We start from the raw sequence: 22,552 nt of genomic DNA on the forward strand, positions 1-22,552 counted from the left end.
ATAAGTTTATATTTTTGGGTGTTTCATTAAAAAATAGGATAATGATGTAATAGTGACTCATGTGGTCTTTTATTGAAAACATATTCCTGCTGTTTCTACATAACTAATCTTATTTTTTCCCTTCAGCCTGTTCGAACTTTGGACTTTTCTTGAAACTATGTTATCTCCCTCCCCTCCCCCCACTTTCTTCTTAAATAATTAGCTAGATGCACGGCAAAGGCCAAATTCTTTTGTTATCTCTTTTCCTTTCTTTTTTATAAAGTTTCTCAATTCCTTTTTCTCCATTCCTGCTTCTGCTCTTTGAGATCAAGACTTGCTGCTTCAAATCCTGGTCAATGTAATATTATAACTGGTTTCCCTGCCTATGTTTTCACATTGTTGGAAAAGGACACCAAGTTCTTGGCCTGGATTGCAAGCTCTAGCTCATGATGGCCTCAGCACCCCTGTAGAATGTTCTGCCTCATCCTTCGTCTTCAGCTACATCGGTCTATTCACTCTTCCTGCCTCTGTGCCCTTGCTCACTCACCAAGCTCTAGGTCTGGAGGACTGGTTCCTTCCTCTTTGCATGCCCAAATGCTACCCTCAAGGAGAGCTTAGCCAGTATCCCTGCCCAACCAGTCCGCGGGGTTCATCTCTCTTCCTGGGTGAAAGAAAATACACTGGAATGATTCTTTTTTTTTAAAGATTTAATATTTATTTATTTGAGAGAGAGAGAGAGCAGTCATGGGCAAGTGTTCAGGGGGAGGGTCAGAGGGAGAAGGAGAGAGAGGATCTCTGGAAGACTTCACACTGAGCACAGAGCCCGAGGTGAGGCTGGATCTCATGACCCTGAGATCATGATCTGAGCTAAAATCGAGTCAACAGCGTAACTGACTGAGCCACCCAGGAGCCCCTGGAATGATTCTTCTGGCATATTTGTGGGCTGGTGTTATCAATAGTTATCTATTTAACTTTATGTCCTGACTTTCTGACTGTGCAGAATTCCCAACAAACATGGTTACCTTTTAACATCTCTTGGTGTCCCAGTCACCAAGCAGAGGGACAGGTACATAGGGTCAAACATGAGTGAGGGTGATTTTGAGTGACTGATTATAAGACATGGTCTGTGTATACAAACACTGTAACAGATGTGTCATTTGTAATTTGTATGATCCATATTTAAAATACTGTGTCGATATCAGCAATAAGGAATTGCTAAGATAAATTGTTAAAATAGGAAGTATGGTATAGCTTATATTTATAAATAAATGAGACTGGTCCTCCAGGGGTTATTGGTGATCATTGTTTTCATTAACACTTTACCGAAGCAAAAATTCATTATGTAACAGATATTTTCTTTGTGCTCAAGCAAGATAAATTAGGTCAAATGGATCTGACCCAAGTCATTAGCTCTCTGTGTTTTGATGATTTGGATAAGAATTTCTTTCCCATCATTTCATAAAGTGTGGGTGATTATGTTGTCTCTGGTGATTGGCTAGCGTGAGCTAGACACAAAGAGAGATGCTAACTCGGGTATTTTAAAAAAGAGTTTTTCTTTAGTGGAACCATGTGGGCACAGGTGAAGCTGAACTTCTCTCTCATCTCCAGAGGGGGTCACCCTGGATCAAGTTTGGGAGACTGCAGAGGAGAGAGAAGAGTTGATTATAACTATTATTTTAAATCATGTCTATTAGATAGATAAAGAGAGTCAAACATTTTCTAGGACTATAAACTCAGCATGCAGTGAATTTAATTTAAAGAATCACTTCTGGCTTATTTGATCTATGAAATGCTTGTTCTTACTTTTATTGGATTTTTTTTTTTCTTCTCAATTGAAAAAAATGACAATTTTATTGAAGGCTTTAAAAACTTACCAAGAATTCTGACATCATCCAGAATTCCTACTATTGTTTCTGCCTCTTTTTAGGCCTTTTTAATGTGAACCGATATTTTTATAGAATTGCATATATAATAAAATGAAATGTGTACATGCTTTTCTCAATAAATGTTGTAAACTTTTAAAATATAACATAGTTTTTTTGTGGATCTAATGGGAAAAAGTGAGAGGTAGACATTTTATTACTTCTGAAATTTATCACCAGTATTTTGACAGCAAGTTAAAGTATATGATTAAGCTACAATTAGATCTACAATCAGATTTACAATTAGTAAAGGTTGCTTTGCTCCAGATAGGGTATTTTATCTTGTTCAAAGGAGAAACCATTTGTCTTCTGTATATGTGAAACATTGGGCTAGATGCAACGGTGTTTAAAAGATTGACTTAGAATGTCAGAAACAGAGATAAACTCTTAGAAACATCAGGATGAAAAACGTTACATAATTTATAAAAATTACTCTGGTTTTCGGTATGTTCACAGAGTTGTGCCGCCATCATCACAGTTTTAGAGCATTTTCATCACCCAGGAAATAAACCTTGTACTCCTCCCCCATCAGCCAGTGGCCCCCACTCATCTACCTTCTCTCTATGGATTTGCCTATTCTGAATATGTCATATAAATGGAATCATACACTATATGGTCTTTTGTGACTGGCTTCTTTCACTTGGCACGATGTTTTCAAGGTTCATCCACCTTGTAGCGTGTATCAGGGCTTCATTCCTTTTCATGGCTGAGTAATATTCCATTGTATGGAGAGTCTGTATTTTATTTATCCATCCATCAGTTGATGGACATTTGGGTTGCTTGCCCTTTGGGCTATTATGAACATTCGAGTACAAGTTTTTATGTGGAGGTGTGTTTTCAGTTCAATTGGGTACATACCTAAGAGTAGAACGGCTGTGTCATGTGATAACTCAATGGGTAAACTTTGGAGGACCTGCCAGACTGTTTCTAAAGTGGCTGCCCCATTTTATAGTCCCACCAGAAATGTATCAAGGTTCTGATTTCTCCATATCTTTGCCGACTCTTATTTTGTCTTTTTGGTTATAGCCATGCTAATGGGTGCAAAATGATGTATCATTGTGGTTTTGATTGATGCTTCCCTGACAGCTGAACATTGTTGAGCATCTTCTCATGTGCTTTTTGGCATTTTTTATGTCTTGGAGAAATGTCCATCATAGCCTTTGCCCATTTTTTTCATTTGGGTTATTTCTCTTTTGATTACGGAATTGAAAAAAATGTTATATAATTTTTGTGGGTCCAGGCAAAACATTAGAAAAGGCTTTTCATATGGGAATAACACAAAAATATCAGACCTATATCTTCAGATCTTTTTTTAAAAAAAAAGATTTATTTACTTATTTCAGAGAGAGAGACAGCACTTGAATGGAGAGGGGCTGGTGCAGAGGGAGAAGGAAACAAGCAGATTCCCCGCTCAGTGGGGATCCTGACACGGGGCTCGATCCTAGGACCCTGAGATCATGACCTGAGCTGAAACCAAGAGTCCGACGCTTAACTGACTGAGCCACCCAGGCGCCCTTATCTTCAGATCTTTTAAAAATACATAAAACGATGGGCGCCTGGGTGGCTCAGTTGGTTAAGTGACTGCCTTCGGCTCAGGTCATGATCCTGGAGTCCTTGGATCGAGTCCCGCATCGGGCTCCCTGCTCGGCGGGGAGTCTGCTTCCCCCTCTGACCCTTCCCCCTCTCATGTGCTTGCTCTCTCTCATTCTCTCTCTCTCAAATAAATAAATAAAAAATCTTTAAAAAAAATACATAAAACGATGATTGAAGGAGCAACATCTCATTGAGGGGAACATATCAGGATACGGGAAAAGGAGCATACGGAATTTGTAACAGCATAGTCTAAAAATAGCCCTGTTATGATTTGTTTTCAGTCATGGCATTTAATTTGTTCTGAATTTTCCAATAACAATAGATGTTTAATCAGAAACATTTATTTCTTTAGGACATTCCTGATGGCAGAGATTTTAAAGCTGTGTTCTGGGGAATCTTTCAAAGATTGGGGATGGAGGAGGTGTCAGGCAGGGGACTGTCCAAAGACCAACCAGAGAAAGTCCTATTTGGTCGGTTTTATTTGCTTCACTTCAGGGTGAGATTTTCCTTGAAAAATGGTATCACAGCTAGAAAACATTGAAAACCAAACCTCACTTTTCTATTCCAATCATTTAAAAAAATTCTTTAAAAAAATTTACACAGCCCCCAGAAATTAGCAAATTTACTGTCATAAAGCAATAGTAAATGGAGTATTTCCCCTAAGTGTTTGCAGTGTAAACAGTAATATGGTGGAAGGGACCTATCCTCTTCCCTAAGGCATCCTGAGGTGGGTAAGATGCCTCTGTATAGGGTATGGGACTCGCGTTCATTTTCCAACAGTGGAGATAATGCGTCCTGAGACCAACTTCACTAGCAGGCATTGAGGAAAGTGCCTACTTTGCACTAGGATTTCAAGAAATACTTGAGTGGATGAATAGAACCAAAGAACTGTCTTGGCTCTTTACTTTGCTCCGGAGGTATAGCTGAGGAAATTTTTTCATTTTAGGATTTAGCTTTGTGTGAAATCCCAATGTTCCAAACTTCTTCAGGCTTTGAGATTACACTTTCAGTTCATGCCTCAGTCATAATGATTTAGGCCTTTTATGCCACCTACTTAACTGCTGTTGAGACTTCTAACTGGAATCTCATTCCTCAGTATCTCTCCATCTAATCTCTGCCTTGAACCATATTAAAAGGGACAGAATATTTACCACTTCTCAATGAGAGTGCCTTTAAGTAGGTCTCCCTGCCTAAGAAAAGAGGCTCCAGTCTTTGGGGGAGCAGAATGAGGAAACATTTTGCCTTTCATCTATTCCTATTCCAGGATTAACTTTTTGTGGAAAAAAGTTGTGATCAATAGTGAAGTCTCCATTTCCTTTGGAGTAGTGGTTCTTAACGGGGCCAATTCCTCAGTCCTCAACCCCCGGATATTGGCAATGTCTGGAGACATTTTTGGTTGTAATGATCGGCGGTGGGGGAAGATGCTACTGGTATTTAGTGAGTGGAGGCCAACGGTGCTGCTAAACCTTCTATGATGCCAGGGAATAGGGTAGGCTCCAATAGCAGAGATGTCTGGCCCAAATGATTAACTGTGCCAAGAGAAACTCTAGAGCAAATCTCACTTCTTCCTGCAAGCAGTGTTGCCCTTTGGCTCCCAAATGATGTAATACATTTATTCCTCATGCATTATTCATTTATAGGGCTTCAATTACCACAGTCTAGACTGTGCTTTGCAATTCCATTTCAATACCATGGATTGTTTCCCTAGCCACATGACATGAAGGTAGACTTTCACATCCTTTTTGTGCCATCTTTAGGCATCTGCTGCTTCTCTCCTGTGTATCAATGCTTGTACTAGAACACACATCTTTTAAGAACCACCGAAAGTACAGCCTAAATCACTATTTAGAATAAACTTCTCCCCATGATGGAGATTGTATTTTATCACATTATTATCCAAAACCCTTTAGTTCATTGTGGCCAAAACATCTAGGATTTTGTCTTTTCCAAATAAAAGCCTTAGTCAACTTTGAAAGTCCCAAGAATAATGGTAGTGGTCTTTCCAGAAACAGAAATACTTGTTCTAATGATGAATTCATGTCCCAACCTCCTGCAACATAAAGAATCTCCTTAATTTTGGAAATAGTTTCCACAAAGTTTCAAAGTTCTCTTCACTTGCACTTTCCCTTCCCCCATTTGTTGTAGCAAATAAAAACTTTTCCAGGCATATGGCTTAGGATGGGGATGGCAGATGATCTATGATGGACCCAAGGTCGCGGCCTTTTCACTGGTGAAATACATCATGTTGGAAACTGTATTATAGGTTCTTGATTTCAGAAATAGGATTCCTGTAATAATGGTCTTCTACCCCCTTATCACATTACACTGAAGGGAATGCTAGAAATAATAAACACAGATTCAAAGGCAGGACCACATTTTAGCCAATTATAGATATTGATTTGTTCCTCAGATCATCTATTTATAAAATTGTCTCCATAGCTTGATGTGCCAGGTATAATTATGAATTGCTAATGGATGAACATAAACACATCTATATAAATAGGTCTTGGACAGAAGACAACACACATTTTGACAGTATTCATTGAATATGTGTATAATTGCTTATCAGATACATCAAACTAATTTAGAAATCTATCATTTGAGTCCTCTTCATTCCAGGAAGGAAGAAATTATTATTGACTTTCTCCAACACAAGAAAACTGCACTAGACCATCATGATCATTCCTTTTAGCTGTAAAATCTGTGATTTTGTGATTTATCTTTTCTTACCAGTCAAAACTAATAACAGATGTCCTGAGGAGTTTTAAGAGAGGTCAGATATGGAACCAGGACAATAGCTATTGTTATACCTAGTACTGCCAATTTCCAGACCATGATTTGAAAGCCAAGCTCTATTTCCATGTGAATTATTTGTGTGACACAGTTCATTTGAATTTTAAGTTTTACTAATCAATTTCTTCAGGAAAGTTATATAAGGAACTTTACTAATACCTAATGATTGACCTTTACTGCTTAAACTATGCTTAGAGGCAAAGAGCCATAAACATTTAATCAGAAAGATAGGCTTGATTTCTGGCTCTTTCTTATTAGTTGGGTGACTTTTTCAATTAAGTTAAGCACTTTGCATTTCCATTTCCTCATCTTTAAAATACATGTGATTTGTCTCTGAGGTATCTTACTCTTTAATTATTCATTCAGCAAATATTTATTGAGAGCCTTTAAATTCTAAATACCATGGAAAATTCAAAGATCAATAAGAGCCCAAAGGAACCTTGTGTATATGTATAGCAGTATTCCAACTTATCTTCCCTTTGTCCCCTTTGGGCACTTTCTTTCCAATGCTTGATTTTGCTCAGTGGTCCTCAAAGTAGGTGCACAAGGCAGTCCATTGGGTGAAGGAAGAATATACTAGAACTTCAGTTCTGATTTGTGTTTTGTCCTTTTCCTGGGGTAATTTTTTATTTTGATAGTTTCAAACTTACAGAAAAGTTGCAAAAATCGTATATCCTTTGCTAGATTCACTAATTATTCAAAGCTTCCCCAGTTGTGCTTTATTCTCCCTCCATCAACACTGCACACTACTGAGGTTCTCTCTCTCTCTCCCTCCCCTCTCTCTCTCTATCATCTATCTATCTATCTATCTATCTATCTATCTATCTATCTATCTATGTAGTCATGCCCCATTGCTCTAAATACTTCAGTATTCTAAGAACAAGCACATTCTCTTATTTAACCACAGTACAATAATTACAAATTAAGAATTTTACACGTACTGAATGGAGCACTGGGTGTTATATGCAAACAATGAATCATGGAACACTACATCAAAAAAAAAAAAAAAGAATTTTAGCATTGATGCAGTACTATTATTTCACAATCCACATTTAAATTGCATCAATTTCTGAACAATGTCCTTCACAGCAATTTTTTTCCAGTCTGGAATTGTGCATTGCACTTAGTTGTCATTTTTCTTTAGTTTCCGTAAATATGGAATGGTTCAAGCTAGCAATTTGAAGAGTACAGGCTAGCAATTTTGTAGAATTTCCCTCAATTTGAGGTTGTCTAGTGTATGCATTTTTGGCAAGGAATACCAGAAAAAGGATGTGTCCTTGGTGCCGGCCATAACTATTTATCTCCTTACTGGTGATGTCAAGGTTGATCACTTGGTTAAAGCGGTCTTCCAAGTTTCTTATGCTTTTGCCTACAGAGAAAGAAGTCTGACACACGCTTATAGGCAAAGAATTTGGTTGGATCTAGTTTAGGATTAACTGACTCACATAAGGGGAGCGGATCTGTTTTGGGTTGTCATGTTTAGTAAATCTAAACGTGGACTGGGAATCTTCAGCTCCTTATTATGTGTATTTATATCAATGAATTATTTACATGTAATTACTGAGAACTGAATTTGTTTAAGACCTTATCACTACAAGTTCCCTCCAATAACCTTAGCCTACCTCCTAAATTCTAGAGTCGGTCAGCAGGAAATGTAGATATATTGTTTTGTTAAATAGGGCTGCAAGATATACATAAGCAGTAGGGAAGGACATGGGAAATAATATTTGCAGGAAGGAGTTGGATTCTTTAGTTCAAAGAAGCCTAATAAAGATTTGTTAAGCCCTGAAGTAGAAAACAAAGGAAGACAGTAATTGTATTTGGAAGACAAAGACAAGGTAAAGGACAAACTATAGTTCCACCCATAGGACAATAGATCCCATCTTAAATTATAAACTGACTTACTGTTTTTTTTCCCCCCAAACTAATTATAACTTTTACAATTTGTTGTACTCTTTAAAAAAAAAAATCACTTTTTTTTTGACTGTCGAAGGACTTATTGAGCTTTTTTGGTCTATATTTAGTATTTTGGATGTGTCTGGTAGGGGTGCTAGAAGGGTTGCTGGAGTGGTGGGGAGTGAGAGGGATGGGGTGGCTGGGTGATAGACGTTGGGGAGGGTATGTGCTATGGTGAGCGCTGTGAATCGTGTAAGACAGATGAATCACAGACCTGTGCCTCTGAAACAAATAATACATTATATATTAAAAAAAAAAAAGAAGATAGCAGGAAGGGAAAAATGAAGGGGGGAAATCGGAGGGGGAGATGAACCATGAGAGACTATGGACTCTGAGAAACAAACTGAGGGTTCTAGAGGGGAGGGGGGTGGGGGATGGGTTAGCCTGGTGATGGGTATTAAAGAGGGCACGTACTGCATGGAGCACTGGGTGTTATACGCAAACAACGAATCATGGAACACTACATCAAAAACTAATGATGTAATGTATGGTGACTAACATAATAAAATAAAATTAAAAAAATAATAAAGTGGCTAAAACTCGCGAAGCTGGAAAAGCTAAAAGTACGGCATTGGAAGCCAGTAGAAATGGTGAAGTTTAGAAAAGCAGAAGGAAACATTCTGCTTCCATTATGCTGTTACTGCCTCCTTTAATTTGCTTGCATTAAATTTTGTGCTCTTTTCCTCAACTGCCCCCTGAATTTTCAGAAAGGAGCTCATCGCCAAGCTGGATCAGGCAGAAAAGGAGAAGGTGGATGCTGCTCAGCTGGCCCGGGAATTCGAGGAGCTGATGGAGGAGAACCGGACGTTGAAGTTGGCTCAGTCCCAATGTGTCGAGCAGCTGGAAAAACTTAGAATTCAGTATCAGAAGAGACAGGGCTCGTCCTAACTTTGAACGAGTCAGTGTGAGCGTAGAAGGTTGGTGACGGCTGTGTGCTGGCCAAAAGATTTTTATTTTAAAGGGATAGTGTGTAAAGTTTCATTGTTCCTTTTTATTACCCACGTGGCAAACGTCTATAATGAATTTAACGCTTGCCAGATCGAGTTTGAGAGAAGGGATATTTTATTTGAAATAAGATGATCAAAGCAAACCTGTTGCCAATATATGTTTTCAGAGATCAATAATTCATTTCCAAAGATTTTTTTTTCTTCTTTAGGAAGATGTGATCATCCTGTACATCAGGGTAGAAAATGAAAACAAACAAACAAAAAAATAGAATATTGACTGACTCGGCTAAGAATCCTGAACAGAATTGAGCCATGAAACAAACCAGTAAGATGCTCGCTGCAGTTTCATATCTGTGTATTTTTAAATTTCACGTCTTGACTATTTCAACTGTGCTCGAACCTGAAGTCAGCAACGTCTGCACACCTATTTATGTTCACCAATCCCTCAATGATTGATTGTACTAAGAATAAATGGTTGCGTGTCATAAAAGCTTTCTCATGAAAATATTAGCAGAAAGCATGTTTGTGCCAAAAGCACATCTACCAGTGCTAACTTGCTTTGTAATAAAAAGCTGATAAGGCTGCATTTCTTTTATGCCACCTTACCAACCAGTAAACATCTCTGCCTTTGCTTGTGTGTGTTCTGGGGGCATGGGGGGGGCATGAAAAAGGATTGTTTGGACATGACTTTCGTGAGTTCCCATGAAAACATCAGTAAAACTATAACTCTGACTCTGTTTTGGGTTTCAGGAGATATTTTGGATCAGTAATAACGAATAGGAATATATGAATAAATTCAGGAATAAAATGATTCTTCCCCTGTTCCACCTATCACCTTATTTCCCCAAACTGATCTCTTTGTTTTACGTCCATTTCTATTCATGTAACTTCTTTTTCATTAAACATGAATCAAAACTGTCAACCTGTGTTTTGTCCCTTTCTGAGCTTCTCTTAGGCTAAAGATTAGTTGGGTTTGGCCACCCTGCGTCAGATTGTGTTCTTATTGTATCTGAATGTGTGAAGTAAGCCGTGAAGTCCCTTTTCTTGGAAAGACTGTGGTTTCTCATGGAAATCAGGCAGAGTTCTAATATTCAATATGATGCATTCATGTCTTAAGGTATTTTCCCAGGAAACATAAAAGAGAATAGTTGATTATGACAGTAAGATGGCTTAGGATAGACCAGCTGTTATGGGCAGGGGATGATTTTACCCCCTGGGGGGACAGGTGGCCAAGTCTAGAGGCGTTTTGTTGTTGTTGTTGTCATGACCAAGAGGAAGAGGTACAACGAGCATCTAGAGACCAGAGGTCGCAGATGCACAGGACATCTGTTATACCCCAAGTACAAAGCATTATCTGGCCCAGTGTGCCAGTGGTGACAAGTTTGATACACCGAGGACCAGACTAGTCACTGGGTGGGTGGGCAAATGCCAAGGGGTCACAAGTTTCTTGCCATGAGGTGCAGAGTCCATGAGGTCCTTCCATCTCCTGACCCTCGGTTTCCTTATTTGTAAAATAAAGCTTTTAGATAGATCTCAAAGTTTTTAATGTTACATACTCCTATTCGCCCTGAAGCTGCTTTAACATTTGACCAAAGATGAAAGTCCCTATTATCCTGGTAGAAACTTCTTAAGTAACCCCAAGGCTTATAAATACTAATATAAAGGAGGGATTGTCCACTAAATTTCTATAAATTCAGGGTTAATGGACTGGGAAGATGAAGAGTATGTTACCAACGTTTATACACAAGAATTAGTTTTTGGTCACTGCCCATCTGAAGAGAGTTACATATATTTACAGAATTCAAGCAGTCATGACCCCTTATAGATAATGCGGGGGAGGGGGGGCGGGGAAATATAGTACCTCTGCTCTACCAGAATGAAAATAATTTTGTGAGGTCAAAATGTTTGAACACCACTGGTAATATAGTAAGGAGACACTGAATAAATAGTTTTCATGTTTGTGTCAGTCTCAGCCTGAAATTTTACTGTGTGTTTCCAAAAGGTATCTATTCATGACTCAAAAGCAAGAATTTCCCTAGGTGTGTGTGTGTGTGTTTAGCAGACATTTATTCATTGAAAATATGAAAACATCATCTACTTTTGAAGCATTACCAGAGCAATCTAAAGACAAAATTTCTTACATTGCCGGTCTTGTCTATTCATTCGTTTGACAATTTCCCCCAATCTTACTTACCGCGGCATATTACTGACATAACCCAGAATCATTTAAGAATTTTCTATCTTCAAATTTATTTATCATATTCTTGCTACTAGCAATAGTGAAAATGCTACAGAGCATTACAAATGAGCACAGAGGTCCTATAAATATTAAGGTGAAGATACTTGCATTAGAGCCAGAATTAAAGGAAAATGTAACCCATATTATATCCTGCAATTGCTCTACTAAAGATTTGCTATTTGTGGATCATTTAGTTTATGTAGACATGAAAAGAATGTAGTTATATGTGGCTAGAAGTCAAATCTCTCATCATCGGTATGGGCAGAGCATGTTGCTCTATCTCCTTCTGGTACCTGGGCTGGAATGTATCATGAAGTCAGTACAAATAAGGAAATAAAAGCCACCTGGAATTCAAATTCAATTCAACAAAAGTTTATTATACACTTTCCTAGTGCAGGGCAGAGGAACAACAATAGAGGGTGTAAGAATGAGTGACATAGTCCCAGCCATCGATATGCTTCCAATTTAGTAACAGAAATAGCACACACATTCTAGTTTCTGGAACACATGAATAATCATAAATGCAATAAGATAAATGGAGTTTATAGTAGGAGCTCAAAGAAGAAAAGAATGGCATGAGCAGAAGGACAGTGGTTGGGAAGCACAGAGTGAGAGCCACACATTTGGGGGCAGTAAGTAGTCTTCCTGTAGAGTATATATACAGGAGGGTAGTGGAAAATTAAGTTGTGCAGTTCCACTGGGCTCTGGTTGTGGGGGGAGTTTGGACAAAAACGTTTTGAAACGTGGAGGGCTTGAAGATAACTCACGTGGTTGCAGTGCATGGGATGGATCACACGAGACAGAGACCAGAGGCATGAGGAATTGTCAGAAGGGCAGTAGAAAGGAGTGAGCAAGAAGGAGAGACATAGCGATTGAAAGGGAGTCACAGACTAGGTGGGATGGAGGGATGTGAGAAGTAGAATCTGTGTGGCTGGGGTGGATTGCATAGGTAACGGAAGCAAAGAAGATGAGAAGTAACATTTAATGAGTCCCTTCTGTGCCAGATGTTGCTAGGTGCTTTATGTAGGCTGTATTGTTTAATTCTTATAACAGCTTGAGAGGTAGCTAGAATTAACCCCATTCTCCAAAACCAGTGACTAATGTTAGAGAATTTGTCCAGAGTTCCCTAGCACTGGGATTGAAATACAAAGTTTCATTCTTTTATCATTTAATTCATTCTTTTAACTATTTCCTGAATGCTTGTACTTTGCCAGGCATTCTGGACGGTGCCAGGGACACAATAGTGAACAGGAGAAACATGGGTCCTGTTCTCAAGGTACCCTTGTCTAGTAAGGGAGGTAGATAATTACCCAAATGTAGTCTTGGGTTAGTCTTAAAATATAACCAAAAATCCCTTCCAAAGGTAGAGCTTAATTTCCCTGCCCTTTAGTGTGAGCTGGGCTTGAAGACTTGTTTCTAACAAACAGAATAGAGAAGGAGTAGCAGTATGTGACTTCTAAGACTAGATCATAAAAGACCTAGGGGCTTCCTTCTCATCTGTTCTCTTGGATCACTTGCTCTGGGGTGAGCCAGCTGCCATGTTCTGAAGAGAGTCAAGTAGGTCATGGAGAGGCCCACATGGTAAGGAGAACTGAGGCCACACCAGTGAACTTGGAAACAGACCCTTCAGCACCAGGCAAGACTTCAAATGGCTGCAGCTGGGCTGACATAATTTTTTTTCTTTCTCTCTTCCTTTTTCTTTCTTTCTTTCTTTCTTTCTTTCTTTCTTTCTTTCTTTCTTTCTTTCTTTCTTTCTTTTTCTTTCTTTCTTTTCTTCTTTCTTTCTTTCTTTCTTTCTTTCTTTCTTTCTTTCTTTCCTTTCTTTTTCTCTTTCTTTCTTTCTTCTTTCACTCTCTCTCTCTTTTTTTAAGAGAGGAAAGTAGGGAGGGGCAGAGGGAGAGGGAGAGAGAGAATCTTAAGCAGTCTCCCTACCCAGCATGGAGCCCAATGAGGGTCTCGATCTCACAACACTGAGATCATGATCTGAGTCGAAATCAAGAGTTAGATGCTTAACTGACTGAGCCACCCAGGTGCGCCCTGGCTGACATCTTGATGCAACGTGATGAGACTCTGAGCCAGAACCACCCAACCAGGCTGCTCCTGGTTCCTGATTAGCAGGAACCAAGAGATAATAAATGTTTGTTGTTTTAAGCCACTAAATTTCAAGGTTATTTGTTATGCAGCAATAGATAACAGATATACCATAATCATGAGGTAAGTAAATGCCACGCAGAAAAGAAACATACTTTATGAATGAACATACAAAAGAGAATCTAACTGAGATAAGGAGTCTGGGATGGTTTCCTTAAGGTGGTGAGTACTGAGCTAAGATCTGATGGATGAGTAAGAGCTAAAGAGGCAAAGAAGGCTGGTGGAGGAAGGCATCTAGACAGAGTGAAAACATGTGCAAAGGCCCTGTGGCATGTTCAAAGCCTTGAAGGAAGACCAATGTGGCTGAGCATGAAGATGTAGGGAGAGTGTGGTAAGAGATGAGGTTGTAGAATACAGCAGAAACTTGAAGATCACATTAAGAATTTTGGTCTTAATCCTGAAAGCAATAGGAAGCCATTGAATTTTAAGCACAGAGGGTACTATGTGAACACATCATCTTCTACAGTGACATGTTTTAAGAGTTTTTCTTTTTTAAGTTACCTCACTTTCAGTTGTTGGGAGTGCATTAGAGGGTTATTTATATTGTATATATTTAGCTAGCTGGCCAGAAAGACTGATGATAGGGTTAGTTATATAGGATTATTACTTTTTACTTGACAAGTCATTTTAACGAATATTTTTCTCCTTAGAGAATAATAAGCCCTCAGTGGTATCATGTGGCTTGGCAGAATAAAAGACAGACTGAGTCTACCTTCACAGTCACCATTAATACATTTAATTGGGTGACACTAATAATCCTGCTTTTCAATGAATATTTCTACCCCCCACCTTTTTTAAAATGTTTATCTCGTGTTTCAAAGTTGCAAACCTAGAACTGGGGAAAGAATACTCTTAAGTGATTAGAACTTCTAAGATAATGTTTTTTACTCATCTTGTTATTTTAAAGAACGATAATAATCAGAGCTGAGAGTTAAATTATATCACACGTGAACATAGAAACTTGAAATGCACATAGGCTGAGATGAAATAACCATGAGACTGATTGCATGAACCATTAGATTGTTTGACTACCCTTCCAGTTCTGTCTATATTATATCATAGACAGAATATATTATTTCTCACAGTTACCAACAAATGCTCCCTGAAAGAGAAATGTCTTATACTTACAAGGTTTTAAGTTACAGTGTTAAAATCATATCTGTTTCATTTTGCTCTCGGAAACCTTGAAAATGTTCCTTCCTATCCAGTCCTTGTGTGTGGGCGGCTTCTGCGAGTGTAGATAATATGATAATGATGGAGAGGGGGTGGCCTGAGTCTCACAAACCAGAAAACATAGTTGTTCCCTCCGGAGTTTGTCTTTTAAAAACTTTTTATTGGCGGCTTTTGGACTAAGGCATTCAGGACAAGAATTCTGAGCAGAAGGACCGAGCCAGTGTGAATAAAGGAGGAACCAAGTTTTTCAACAGTGGAATGAGAGGGAGAATTTGCATTTGCAATCAGCTGCTCTGAACCGATTTTGTCTGTCACTGAACATGTCTGGGCAGTGGCTGTTCTCTAAGATCTGAGTCTTGGAAAGGGAAAGATAAAGAGATAGCAGGACAAGGTAAAATTATGTGTGAAACAGACTGTCCCCCGCACCCCCCTTCTTAATTGTCTGCTCACTTCTCAAAAATGGAGTAAATACTGAACATGCTGACTTTCCCCATCATTCCTGTAAATAAGGATATGACTCACAAGCCTTGCAATCTGCAGAATGCCATAGATACTATGGTGATTTGATAATTTAAAAATAGCTGGGAAAAAGAAAGAAATCAGCCATGGGTAAGTTGGGATGGTTTCTTTCTTTTCTTTTTTTTTTCCTCCCCTTTTTTTGTTTGTTTGTTTGTTGTTTTTCATTTAACTTGTAATTGTGTCAAGCCCTAAGGATTCTGACAACATCTGGTTTCCCAACTAAATTTTAGGATTTTCTGTGAACTAACATGGTGAATACAGTGGTTAGATGTCATATCCCAGGCAAGAAGCAAGACTCAAGACTTATCAGGAGTCACTGTGGTCTACATGCAAATCTCTGTTTGGTTATAGGTTCTTCTTTCCGCAGAAAAAGATGAGTGTTGGTGGCATTTGAATACACTGACCTGCACCCCCAAACTGTTACACGACCATTGCAATATTATAAATACAGATATTTAGGGTGTTAATTATAATAATAATAGTTGAAGTAGCAATAACTATAAAAGCTGACTGATTGGCATTCACTGATTTTTAGCTAGCTGATCCAGAAATGGGAAGCAAGGAACCTCTTTATTAGTGGTGCTAAAACCCTTAAAGCAAGACTTTCTGCAAACCTGGTTTCAGTTTGAGATTTAGGATTACGGTGCAGGTGAGAAACTTCTGTATCCCCCCCAAATCTCAGTCTTACCATGTATAATCAATGTCCTGGTAGGGAACAGGAATACATTCAAAAGGGGCCAATAAAAGAGACCTAACAAAAAGAATATCTACAAAGTTGGGGTCAGAGTTAAGGGAAATTGGAGGGGGTTGGTGAAGCCCTGGGAACTGGCAGCCTTGGGAAAGTCTCTCCTAGGCTTTCGAAGATGAAGGGAGGAAGAAGTGGGACCAGGACCTGGCAGAGACTGTGTCTGGAGGAGAGGCTTCTCCCCATCACATCCGCAAGAACTTGTGCTTTGGTGGGGACGGGAGGCCACAGCCTACCCAGGGCTTAGCAGGGAGGGGCCTGGGGGATAAATACTTGTCCTTTCCTTTTCTGCTGGTGGCCCCCACGGGGCAAACCCAATTACAGGTCAGAGGGCAAAGCGAATGTTGCTCTGGTCCAGATAGCCAGGTTCCCGGGTGAAACATAGCAGTGTGGAAAAGCGGGGACAGTGGATCTGCAGGGGCCCATGGAGCGTCTTTGCACAGATGACCAACAAGTTAAAAAGGTAGAAATACCTCAGAAGCGAATAAAAAAAGCAGGATGACCAGGCTTATGATTTTAACCCAGCATCCTTCCTAGTCTGTAAAGACCCATTAAATGTCCAGAAATATGAACCAAGAGGACCCTCAGCTCCTCCACCCCGAGGATGGATAAGGGGCAGGGTTGCCAGACAAAATACAAGATGCCCAATTAAAACTGAATTTCAGAAATCAGATAAACAATAAATAGATTTATAAATATACATAGCGTAAGCATGTCCCAAACATTGCGTAAAAAAAAAAAAAAAAAAGAGCTGTTTATCTGCAGTTCAGTTTTAACTGAGAACTCCGTATTTTTATTGGATAAATCTGGCAATTCTAATTAGGGAGGGTGGTGTGGAGATGGCAGGCGCATCCCACCCCCTCCAATCTAGTCCTTAAGGGCTGTTTGTTTAGAAGAAAGTGCTCTGGAAGTAGAATGTGGTATAGGATTTCTGAAACCATGCTCTTGCAACATCAGTGTTTGAAATGTGAAGCATTTAAAAAAAAGAAAAGGAGAAGAAAACACTGTTTCATGGTCAAATAAGTTAGAGTAACACTGGGCTAAAGTTAAAGAGTTCTCCCAGCTTTAGGCTTTCTCCTGGCCTTTATTTATTTATTTATAGATTTTATTTTATTTTTATTTATGTCTTTTTAAAGATCTTATTTGTTTATTTGTCAGAGAGAGAGAGTGGCAGGCAGAGGGAGAAGCAGGCTCCCCACTAAGCAGGGAGCCCGATGTGGGGCTTGATCTCAGGACCTTGGGACCATGACCTGAGTCAAAGGCAGATGCTTAACCGACTGAGCCACGCAGGCGTCCCATAGATTTTATTTTATTTTTTTATTTTTTTATTTTTTTAAAGATTTTATTTATTTGACAGAGACCCACAGTGAGAGAGGGAACACAAGCGGGGGAGTGGGAGAGGGAGAGGCAGGCTTCCCGCGGAGCAGAGAGCCCGACGTGGGGCTCGATCCCAGGACCCTGAGATCATGACCTGAGCCGAAGGCAGACGCTTAACGACTGAGCCACCCAGGCGCCCACCATAGATTTTATTTTTAAGTAATCTCTCCACCCAACATAGGGCTTGAACTCACAACCCCAACATCAAGAGTCACATGCTCCATGGACTGAGCCAGCCAGGTGCCCCTCTCCTGGCCTTTAATGCCACCATGCATTGTGACACCAAAAATAGTGTTTCCTTGTTTTATTGAAAACCCAGTACAACAAATGACAGGCCCAAGATCCTTTTGTTCCACAGTGACCAGAGGTTTCCCCTGAAATGCAGTTTAAATTTAGCGGTCATTTTGATGCCCATCATGTTAAAACAGAATTTTACCGGTATCTCAGAATCTTGCTTTAAGGCTTAATTTGCATTTATAAAGAGGTTTTAAAGCTCCCCATAAATGTTTGCAAAGTGATAGCATTCTCTTTAATAAGATATTAGATTTTTCACTTGATACCGCATGGTTTTGCTTAGCTAAAAATGAGCAATCAATTAAAACCAAATTACCATCCAAGCAAGGGCAATCCTGGATTTTTCAGAGAGAAAAATGAGGATAAAAATATCAGCTTTCTCTGCTTCACAAGGTTCTTTTTGGAAAGAAATGAAATGTTGTGAAAGACGCACAAAAGATTACTGTGCTGAATGAAGTTTTATTATTACCCTCACTGTAGAGTTGGTGGGCTACACAGGTCTTGTGGTTTTCTTTCTTTCTAGTCCTAAGTATTTTAGCTAATTTGTTGCCCAATCTGTAATCTTATTCTGTAATGTGCAGTGGGAGAAAAAGGGACGTGCATCAGTTAGGATTAGAATCAGTTGTGAAATAAGCCAGTCAGAGAAAGACAAATACCATATGATTTCACTCATATGTGGAATTTAAGAAACAAAACTGATGAACATAGGGGGAGGGAGGGAAAATAAAATAAGACTATATCAGAAAGGGAGGCAAACCATAAGAGACTCTTCTAGGAAACAAACTGAAGGTTGCTGGAGGGGAGGTTGGTGGGGGAGGGGTAACTGGGCGATGGGCATTAAGGAGGGCACTTGATGTAATGAGCACTGGGTGTTGTATGCAACTGATGAATCACTAAACTCTACCTCTGAAACTAATAATACACTATATATTCATTAATTGATTAAAAAAAAAAGAATCAGCTTCGAAGGGCCCATTCCACCCTGGCTTGTCCCCCACCCCCAGCCACCACCACCAAATAACAGTGGGAAGATTTTTTTCTTCTATGATGTGGAAAACTGGGGATGTAGAGTCCTGGGTTGATTTGGAAGTTCTGCTCCATAAAATCTTCAGAGCCTCAAATTTCTCTTCTGTTATTGAGGGATGTCCTTCATTATTATGGTCCAAAATGGCAGCAGCTCATTGTTACAGTTCAAGATGGCTACATCAAGGAAGGGACACAGAAGAGGAGGGGCTGACAGGGTGGGCTGGCTATCTTGGAAGTTGCCACAAGATGCTTCTGGGCCATGGGGTGCCCAGATATTTGCTCAGACATTATTCTGGGTGTGTCTGTGAGAATGTTTTTGCATGAGATTTACTTTTAAATTAGTAAACTGAGTAAAGCAGATTGTCCTCCCTGATGTGGGAAGACTTCATCCGATCAGTTGAATAGAACATAAAGGTTCTGAGTAACTCCTTCTCCTGCCTGCCTGCCTTGAGTTAGGATGTTGACTCTTTCCTGCCTTTAGACCAGGAAAGAAACATTGGCTCTTTCTGGCTTTCAAGCCTGCTGGCAATCAGATGAGAATTGTACCACTGGCTTTCCTGGGACTCTAGCTTACAGAAGACAAATCTGGGGACTTGTCAACCTCCATAGTCACATGAGCCAATTCCATATAATAAATCCCCCTCTCTATATATCTCCTGTTGGTTCACTTTGTCTGGGGAATGCTGACCAATACAATCCTATCATCTGGAAATTAGTATGGAAGAAAAAGAGCAAGTATATGGAGTGAAATGTGTGGGGGTGCAAGCAGAAGATTCTGCCACAGGAAGGAAACTCAAACCCTTCAGGGTACGTGTGAGTCAGCAGTGATGGGAGTGCAGTCTTCTATTTGGGGAGCTGACCCAAGAGCACGGCCATATCAGCAGGCCAGGCTCTCCATTTATCAGTTTGGGCAGCAATGTCTTCCTCTGTCCTACCAGCTGAAAGTTCTTGGAAAATATTAATCATATCCACATTCCTTCATTTTTAAAATATCTATCCAAAGTATGTTAAATAGAAAGCTCTGTCTGTTTGTGCAGTGATGCACATTTGTATTGATATGAATATATGTGTATAAAACATGGAAATAGGGTATTTGGTCTGTTTTAATGCCTGAAGTGGAAGTAAGGGCGATTACTTTTGTAGAGCGAGTAATATACCTCCAGCTTCTTGGCATTTTCTTTTTCTTACACCAGGTAACTGTCAAGGGTGAAGGATGGATGACAAAAGGTTTTGACAATGGTGACAAATTATTCAGTTCCTAGATTGGGGATTTTTTTTTTTTTATTCGTTTCAGGGGTAGAATTTAGTGATTCATGAGTAGCATACAGCACCCAGTGCTCATTACATCACATGCCCTCCTTAATGCCCATCACCCAGTTACCCCATCCCCCTACCCACCTCCCCTCCAGCAACCCTCAGCTTGTTTCCTAGAGTTCAGAGTCCCTTATGGTTTGCCTCCCTCTCAATTTTCATCTTATTTTATTTTTCCTTCCCTTCCCCTATTTTCATCAGTTTTGTTTCTTAAATTCCACATATGGGTGAAATCATAGAGCATTTGTCTTTCTCTGACTGACTTATTTCACTTAGCATAATACCTTCTAGTTCTATCCACATCATTGCAAATGGCACCCTTTCATTCTTTTTGATGGCTGAGTAATATTCCACCACCCACCCACACACACACACACACACACACACACACACACACACACATCAGTGGATATCTGGGCTCTTTCCATAGTTTGGCTATTGTGGACATTGCTGCTATAAACACTGGGGTGCATGTGCCCCCTTTGAATCACTATGTTGCTATCCTTTGGATAAATACCTAGTAGTGTAATTGCTGGGTCATAGGTTAGAGATTATAAAGCCACTTCACTGGCTGGGTGCAGATGTTACCCCATTATTAGAGGTCTAGTGCTTGATTTTTCAGAGCAGTTCTCCAAGATCTTGTAAGAACTGCTAATAAGAACACGCATCTCTTCTCAAGCTTTGCACAAAGATCAATTGTACACAACTCCTGATGGTTGTTGCTCAAAGTCATTTCTTGCCTCCTCTTCTTTCCAGCCGTAGGAAGGGCATGGGGGTATGAGATCTGTTTGGTTTGCTATTATTCTTGGATTCTAGTATAAGGCCATCAGAATAATCAATAGGTGGAAAGTTGAATAAATACTTACTTTTAATTTGTAATTGGTTACCAAACTGAAAGCTTTATGTAGCATCAGGACTAATTGCATAATTTGTAGGACCAAGTGTGAAAGGAAAATTTGGGGCCCTTTGGTTAAAAAATTAAGAACCTTAAGACGCTGATGGTGGAGCATTTAGAGCCAACGCAGGGCCCTTCTGAGTGTGGATCCTGGGCAACCGCCCAGGTGGCACATCTATGAAGCCAGCCGCTCTTAGCATTGCATGATTATCACTTTGATGTCCTTGAAGGCTCCACAAAGCTCCCACTTTATCCCCTCCCTCCACAGCCTTGAATCTTCTCTTTCTTCCCAATTCTTTACTTTGTATAACGTTACAGGAAATGAGAGGGTCTAAAGAGAAAACATTAATTGGTTTTAGATTTTTTCCGCCTTTCCTGAATATCAGGACTCACAGACATTTCCCTGTCTCCTGACTGCCTCTAATAGGAGGCAGTATTCTGAGCTGCTTCCTGGTCATGTATACACACATGGAGAACATTCGTGGGGCTGTGTGTATGAAGGGGATTGATTCCTGCCAAATAAACTAGCAGTATTTGTCAAAGGCCCTTGACATTTAACATGGAAAAATGACCTATAAGAATCACATCATCCACACGTAATGAAAAGTGAACTAATTTCCCAGGGAGATGGGATATACCTGGATCATGAAAGATTTATAAGGCAAATCAAAGGCACATATTCTAATCCAAATAGCTTCAGACCTGTGCTACTGTATTTGTCAGGGCTCTCCAGAGAAACAAAAACCAGTACAAGGAACGGGCTCGTGCAATTATGAAGGCAGGCAAATTTCCAAATCTCCAGGGTGAGGCAGTAAGCTGGAGACTCAGGAGAGCTGGTAATATATTTCCAGTCTGAGTCTGAAGGCCTGAGAACCAGGAGAGCCAGTGGTGTGGTTCCTGTCTGAAGGCAGGCCCGTTGGAGACCTAGGAGGAGCTGGTTTTCAAGCAGGAAGAATTCCCTTTTACTTGGGAGAGGGTCCACCTTTCTAGTTCCATTCAAGCCCTTGGTGCAGTGTGAGGCCCACCACATTGGAAAGGGCAATCTGCTTTATTTGGTCTATCACTTTAACAGTTAATCTCATCCCAAAACACCCCTATAGAAGCGCCCAAGCTAATGTTTGACCAAATATCTGGATCTCCTGGGGACCCTGCAAATTGTCACATAAAGTTCACCATCACGGATACCCTGTTGTCACAAACTCTGTACAGCACTTAAAATTCCTGGCTTCACACGTGGTACAGAAAGCTAGCTACTGTTCATCCCATTTGTTCAGTTCTACCACATGGCCATAACTGAAGAGTTAATTAGAACAAAAGGTAAATTCCTAAATCAACAGTTTACTGAGTACGAAGCACAAGCCAGGGAGGAGAAAATAACCAAAAAAGCTGATTAATACAAAGAATACTGGTGAAGAAGCAGCTTTATTTAAGTGGGTTTTACCTACAAACTTCCTTCTTTCACTTGTTAGCTCTCTTGCCAGGGACATGACTTTATTTTCTGTTGTGATTGCCCTTTTAGGACTGGAACTGAGTGAGGGTCATCACCGCTGCTGTATGGACTAGGCTGGGTGAGGTAGGACGTACAGAATGAGGGTGAACCACTCAAAGTGGATGAGAGAGTAGCTGTGGGTC

The 22,552-nt window shown here is 39.9% G+C and overlaps 1 protein-coding gene across 1 annotated transcript in view; it reads left to right on the forward strand.

The window, feature by feature from the left end:
* Window positions 1-10,019, forward strand: part of MAP3K7CL (MAP3K7 C-terminal like) — a 36,772-nt gene extending 26,753 nt beyond the window's left edge. Inside the window, exon 5 of the mRNA XM_032393341.1 lies at window positions 8,951-10,019. Coding sequence (XP_032249232.1) covers window positions 8,951-9,131 — 181 coding nt within the window. The 3' untranslated portion in view covers window positions 9,132-10,019. The remainder of the gene's footprint in view (window positions 1-8,950) is intronic.
* The last annotated feature ends 12,533 nt before the right edge of the window (window positions 10,020-22,552 follow it).

Source organism: Phoca vitulina, unplaced genomic scaffold, assembly GCF_004348235.1.
Source record: "Phoca vitulina isolate PV1807 unplaced genomic scaffold, GSC_HSeal_1.0 scaffold72, whole genome shotgun sequence".
Lineage (NCBI taxonomy): Eukaryota > Metazoa > Chordata > Mammalia > Carnivora > Phocidae > Phoca > Phoca vitulina.